The 6,707-nt window shown below is 39.3% G+C and overlaps 1 protein-coding gene across 6 annotated transcripts in view; it reads right to left on the bottom strand.

The window, feature by feature from the left end:
* Nucleotides 1–890: 890 nt before the first annotated feature.
* Nucleotides 891–6,707, bottom strand: part of GRAMD4 (GRAM domain containing 4) — an 80,801-nt gene continuing 74,984 nt past the window's right edge. For all 6 annotated transcript variants that reach the window (XM_082055329.1, XM_082055330.1, XM_082055331.1 and 3 more), the window contains 2 exons: nt 5,852–5,920; nt 891–4,822 (listed from right to left, as the gene is read on the bottom strand). In XM_082055329.1, coding sequence (XP_081911455.1) covers nt 4,721–4,822; nt 5,852–5,920 — 171 coding nt within the window. In that variant the 3' untranslated portion in view covers nt 891–4,720. The remainder of the gene's footprint in view (nt 4,823–5,851; nt 5,921–6,707) is intronic.

Genomic DNA, 6,707 nt, shown 5'->3' with positions numbered 1-6,707 from the left:
GGCCTGGAGAAGAGAAGGCTGAGAGGGGATCTCATCAATGTTTATAAATATCTCAAGGGTGGGTGTCAAGAGGATGGAACCAGACTCCTTTCAGTGGTGCCCAACGATAGGATGAGGGGCAATGGGCACAGACTGAAGCACAGGACGTTCCATCTGAACATGAGGAGAAACTTCTTCACTTTGAGGGTGCCAGAGCCCTGGAACAGGCTGCCCAGATAGCTTGTGGAATCTCATTCTCTGGAGACATTCAAACCCATCTGGACACATTCCTGTGTGATCTGCTCTGGATGAACCTGCTTTAGCAGGTGGGTTGGACTAGATGATCTCCAGAGGTCCCTTCCAACCCCAACCCTTCTGTGAGTCTCTGTGATGGCAGACACTGCAGAAGAACAGCCATCGTACCACGCTGTGAAATGCCACTGCTGAGCTCACCTCCTGCACAGCTCTGGGTGGGAAAGGCTCGTTCTTACCTCTGTGCACACCCAGAGCACAGCCCGCAGCTGCCGGTGCCGTGGAGGAGCTCTGGCAGACGGGGTTTGCACCCTGCAAACAGCCTTGGGTCACCCTGACCTCCTGCAGTGGCAGCAGCTTAGAAATCACTGGGTCCTTTTTCATCTCTTAAATTAACCATGTGGGTATAAAGCGACAGATGTACTTGCAGACAAAGATAAACCAAAAATATGTATGCTCTCCCCAATACATTCACAGGATTATTTGAAATAAAAGCCTTTTCCTTGGGCTCCAAAAACAACGAGAAACAAAAGCCACCCGCCTCCCCCCAAGTGGGGGACTTGAGGTGGTGATGAATCTGCTGAAAAGCACTAACTGAACTCGTTTCAGGAAATCAGGCGTGGTTTTGATAGATAAGTTATTAAAGTTTGTAAAAAGTGTTAGCACAAAGCATTTTTAGGTTTATTTAAATAAAAATTATAATTTATACAAGACTTTTTAAATAAACAAGATTTTCTTAAAAAATGTACAGGGCAAATTTCATTATTTCAATTCTTTATACAGTATAAGTCTTTTGTCATGTCAAACAAAAGTTACACTGATAATGAATTATTTACAACTTCAAAATATAGACTCAAACTTCAGACATAAAAATTTTAACATCCATTATATTTCAATGATTAGTAGAAATCAAACATCTGCCAAAATGTACAGAATTCAATAAAAACTACCAGTGTTTTTAAGACAAGTTTAAGTAGCCAAAAAAAGTACATCCTTTCATCTCTTCACGATTGGGTAAAATCTCTTTTCTCTCTGCAGGAACAAGGGCAGGGTTGCTGCTGGCATCCTGTGTGATGTCGCTACTAATAAATAGCTTGTGCATTCAATCTTGCCTCACAAAAGCTACAGTGCACAGAAAGGCATGATTTCATATTTCAGCTCTTTTTGCCTTTTGAATTTAAATGGTCACTGATAACGAATTAAAGCAGTCAGTTTTCATCTCCCTTTTTTTTTCTCTCTCTTTAAAAGGGACTCAAACTGACCAATGCACTTCTAAAGAAGTTAAATCCAATTACAGGTGAATGATCCAGCAATGAACCACAGACATCAGAATTGCAAATATAAACAGCAAACAGACAGACGGAATGACAAGAACACCACTTTCTGCTATTAGAAAGTAGCACTTTACATTAAGTGGTACGACCCAGCCTGTTACTGAAGCGCGTCAGGCCACGCTGCGAAACTACGTAGGAACATTGGAATTTATCAGGTAGATATTTACTCACTGTCCGTCTCCTCCTGCCCTCCAAAGCCACGACGGAGCAGTGGGAGGAAAACCAGGAGAACCTGTGAGCAAACACACCTGGGTTATCTCCTGGTGTCTGCAACGCTACGTGTGCCAGAGCAGTTACGCTGCAGGAACCTGGACAACCAAATGTAAAGTGAACTTTGCAACATATGTACACAGTTGTTTGTCAGTTATAATACAACTCTATTAAAAAAAAAAAAAGAAAATCCAATCTGTTTTCTATATATTAGAATGAAACAACGTTGCATTGCAGTTTGCACTAGGTTTACCGTTTTAAGAATTGCTCATTTTTACCTTCACGCTGTGGATTCATTTCAAATGTCAGCACGTTAGATTTTATAAGAAGTTTCTAATTGCTTTGTCCAGGAAAAAGAAAATTAAGTGCACGTTGTACACACGAGGCATTTCAGTCTAGTTAAAGAATAACAATTTCTTTCCTCCCTCTCAGAAGCCCAGGTACGGTTAGTTGTCCCAGCACCATCAGCACAGGACCTGTAGCTCCTCCAGGAACCAGAACCTTGGACAGCCCTGTAGACTGGGCTCAAACAGTGGAGGGTGGGACAGGGGAGAGATAATAAGTGCAAATCAACTGGTTTCCTGCTGAATCTGCTGTTATGATCAGAGTGAAGGTATAAATTACACTTGAAAAATGATACAAAAATAAGAAAAAGAGCATGCTCTCTGTAAAAAATATAGTTTTTTGTTTCTTCAAAAAAAAAAAGAAGGGATAACCTTCAACACACCCAAAAGATTTTTTTCTTAAGACAAAATGAATCTGATTAAGATTTATATAACATTAAGCGATTTTAATGCCTATTTGTTAGCCACTTTCTATTAAAGGAATCTTCTAGAAAGGAAAGCTAAATGATAATACACAGCAATTACAAAAGGAGATTAATAGAATTTAAAGTAGGTTTGATGAGAAAAATTTAAGATGAAGGATTCTTACTTAAACATAAAACCTACATGTGTAAAGAAAAGAAACCACAAACTGTCAGCTACACCCATACTAGGTGGTGGTAAAATGGGTTTCCCACCAGCTTCACCTATATTTTTAGTTGTCAGGCCCTGATTTACACTGTACCTAAGGAGGTGTTAGAAGTGCACCCCTTTTTCGGGTCATGTAAAGACACGTTCAAGCGCTACTCTGAAGAGAGAACTCCAAAAAACCAAAAGCATTTTAGCTATTACGGTGGATTCTCCCCCATTCTTGTTCACATCTCCACCCAGGGCACAGAGTTTTACCCTGTCAGGGTTTCACTTTACAATACCCAACCAAATTCACAGTATTCAACAGCATTTCTTCATATCAAGTTCATATTACATTCTTCATACCATACCTCTTCATGGCCAGACTGAAATAAGGTTTGTACAGTTTGACTGCCACCTTCTCCATCACTGCTGCATTTGTTGAGAGACTTAATTAAAACCCGTGTTAAGAGTTAAATACACTTTAGTGCTTGTGTCCTCTCACCCTCCTTCATTTTACCCCTTTTCCTATAAAGAAAGAAAATTCTTGTTTTGTTTTGTTTTTTTAAATAATCCATGAATTTAAGTTCCATTTTTAAATAATAATTTGCATCTCCATTGCTTTTTCTGGGGACATTTATATAGTATCTGGAGATATCCATACTGGTCAACCCAAAAGACACAGCAAAGGAAAAGACATACTGGAAGGCTTGGCATAACTCCTACTGTGCTTTCATGAAAATGCAAATAAAATTCTAAACCTCTCAGATGGGTGCTATTATATAGAATATAAAAGCTCTCTAATATTAAAGACAAAGGTCAATATGTGCTTTGAGGCTAGAAAGGCCTGAGAGAGTTTAGAGAAGGAGCACAGCCTTCCTGTTTTACCTGGCAGTTGGGTTTAATTGTTACTAAATTTTAATTTTGGAACAGGAAAGACAGCAACATACCAACGCCCCCCAAATTATACTTCGAAAAGGAACTAGTGCTTTCACCTGCTATATTACAGTGTTATTTAATTACAAGGTAACTCAAGAGAAAAGCCAAATTAAAAAACGAGTCATGTCTCAGTTTAGGTTAATTATTCCCACCTCCCCCAACACAAAAAATCTGCAAGTCTTTTATGCATCAACATACAAACACCTTGTACATACAACATGTACCATAGTTGAGCCCTTCTATGACAAGTATCTACAGAAATACAAATATACGATGCCTAACATTTTAGGAACAACATTTTGGTGCCTTCTTTTATAAAAAGTATCTGCCTGCCTTCCCTCCTCTTACTTTGGTTAATTAAGAAAGGAAGATATAGTTACAAACTTTCTCCTCCAATTCACTGTACAAGCAATTTAAGTGTCTATGCAGGAAAAATCAAACCTAACCAAACCAGTAAAATATCCTTCTGCAATGCAAGAATTAGCAAGGAGGAGTTATTTGAAGTGCAGTTATAAATATGGAAAGACTAAGATGATAATACTTCCTTGGTGTTGTTGTGGTGTTGCTATCAGTTTTAATGAAGAACCCAATTAAAACTCTGAGCTGAAGAAAGAGACTTCATGCTGCTGCAGTCGTCATTCTCCCATCTCAGGGAAAAATAACTAAGAGAAAGGGACAAATGTACCCCTAGTGATATCAGTGGAGTTAAAGGGACCAACCTGTTTCACTTTGTTTACTCAGTCAAGTTCTCCAAGTATCTTCTCAGCTTTTAATGTCAGTAAATAAACATTAAAAGTGCTTAATGTGCAAGGCTAATAGTGATGATAGCACTTTCACTCTTTTGTTTCATTTTGTTTTTTGTTTTGTCTTTTTTTACAAAAACCTTAAAAACAAACATGAAGGCATATATAAAATACACTTGATTTATGTAACAGATAGAATATAAACCACCAGACAAGAAAAATTATTGCAAAATAGATGAGGATGTTCATTTTTTTTCACTACCAAGTCGTAAAATAAGAAATTTTCCTTTAGGTCTTCTAAGATAAGATACTAGCTCTCACTGCTTGATGATGCAGAGGTTATTTTCACATATTGGTTGAAAATCGTCTCGAAAGCTTCATCTCTGTGTACCATGGCACCAAACACCAAAGGCTAAAAGGAAAAACAAAATCATGTCAGTCCAGACAAGAAAAATCTTGCTCTAGCTACAGTTTTGGCCAAATCAACAGGAGCAGGAAATGAACTGTACGTTAAGTGCTTTAATAAAGACATAAAAATCCTTTTCTCTACTAAATCCTTGGATATATGGCCGAGTTTCTGAGAAAAAAATCACTTCTCCATCTTGTTCTTAAAACAAACATGGAGTAAAATGCATCTGCACAGAGCATTAGCAGTGGAGAACACTTCAGCTCTCTTTCCTCTCCATCCGCTCAGTGTATGATCGAACTCTGCCTGCATTAAAGATTTCTAAAAATCCTTATCAGTGTCTTTTTGTTTTGACTCATCTATATTTATTTAGGCAGATGAACATTTTCAACCTTGTAACTGAGAAGTGCTTCTCAATATCAGTCAACGAGCAGAAAGCCTGGCACAACAGTCGTGTGACTCGGAGAAAAGTTATTTATAAGTGATTAGTTTAAAATAAGGTTCAGTTGAATGTTAAGAAAAGCTTTAGTCACCCAGAGGTTATCTGTGGCTCAGAGAAGCTTAAAACTTTTAGCACCATAAGACTGAAACATGAAAACTGCATCCGAGGGTCAGGTCCTTCCATCCCAAAGCCTCCTCACCCACAGACACTCTCAAGGCATCAGCTTTTCATTCCAGACTGCACCGCAAAGCAGCCCCGAGCTCCTGGGGAAGGACACTGAGGGAACCGTCAGCGGAGGTAGCGAAATAATGGAGCAGAAAGGACGGTGCAAGTTTTTCTTAAGTGTTATAGTCAAGTAGTCCAGATGCAGTAAAACAACCCACATGTTTAAATCATTAATGTTCTGAAGGCAAATCTACAGAGTAATAGACATGTGGATTAAAAATTTAAGAAAAAAAAAAAAAGCCAAACACTGCAAACACTGGAATAAGGGCGGGGTGGGGGGGAAGCCTTTATGTTGGTGCCAGCCAGAGAAGGAAGACAAAAAGGGCATGAGGTCAAACACAGCAATACAGATACAGCTAGGTACTTACTTTTTGTGTAGATGGTGTTGACACAGCAATACCCATCCCTGATCCCGGGAGAACAGAGAGCACTTTATACTACAAAGGAAAACAAAGACATAGACCAAAGATGTCCTGTGTACTGAACGACTGCAAAAGGTGCTGAGAAGGTGACACAACTCGTCAGTGGTTTATCCTCCCAGCCACAATGGACATCTGCCCCATGTGTATATGCCTACCTGAGAGTGCCTGTGAGCATCACCTACAGGTGTCCCTACAAGTAACATTCACTAAAGGAGCAGCAAGCAGACCAGAAAAAGCTTATTTTTCAAAATTAAATAGATAAACAGGGTACCTTTTTTTTCTTTTTAAGAAGTCCGTAACGCTAAGAAGGAATACAACTTGCTGAACTGGGCAATATCCCCAAGGAGGAACAGACCCCAGGCCTGACCTGTCTTTCCCACCCCCAAATAAAACCAGGCGTGGCACATTTTTACACTTGGCTGCATGATCCCTTTCTCATCTTCACTGAAAAAGCTACACAAAAGCAAAAGGACCTTTATGGCCGTAAAGACCTACTAAACAATGAGCCAGCATTACTTCAAGTATGATGTTTAGAACTCATCAATGTGATTTATCAATTCCAACAGGAATGTTCAATTTGTCTGCCGTATGGACACATGATTTAAATAGAAAGAATTCATTTGGAAATCTGGAGGTGCGTAAGCAGCAGACACTAGGCTGAGGTATTTCTTTGCACAGCATGATTTAATCTGTGGCACTCACAGGCTGTGGTAGAACGCAGGGGGTGTCTGTGTTTAAGAGCAGGACAAGTTCAGAGAGGGTAACCAAAAGTGTCATTAAACATCGCACAGAGTGATGCAAG

The sequence above is a fragment of the Streptopelia decaocto genome, assembly GCF_964273445.1.
Source record: "Streptopelia decaocto genome assembly, chromosome: 1".
Classification (NCBI taxonomy): domain Eukaryota; kingdom Metazoa; phylum Chordata; class Aves; order Columbiformes; family Columbidae; genus Streptopelia; species Streptopelia decaocto.
The sequence above is the reverse complement of the archived record's forward strand: the minus strand, read 5'-3'. Positions and strand labels throughout refer to the sequence as shown.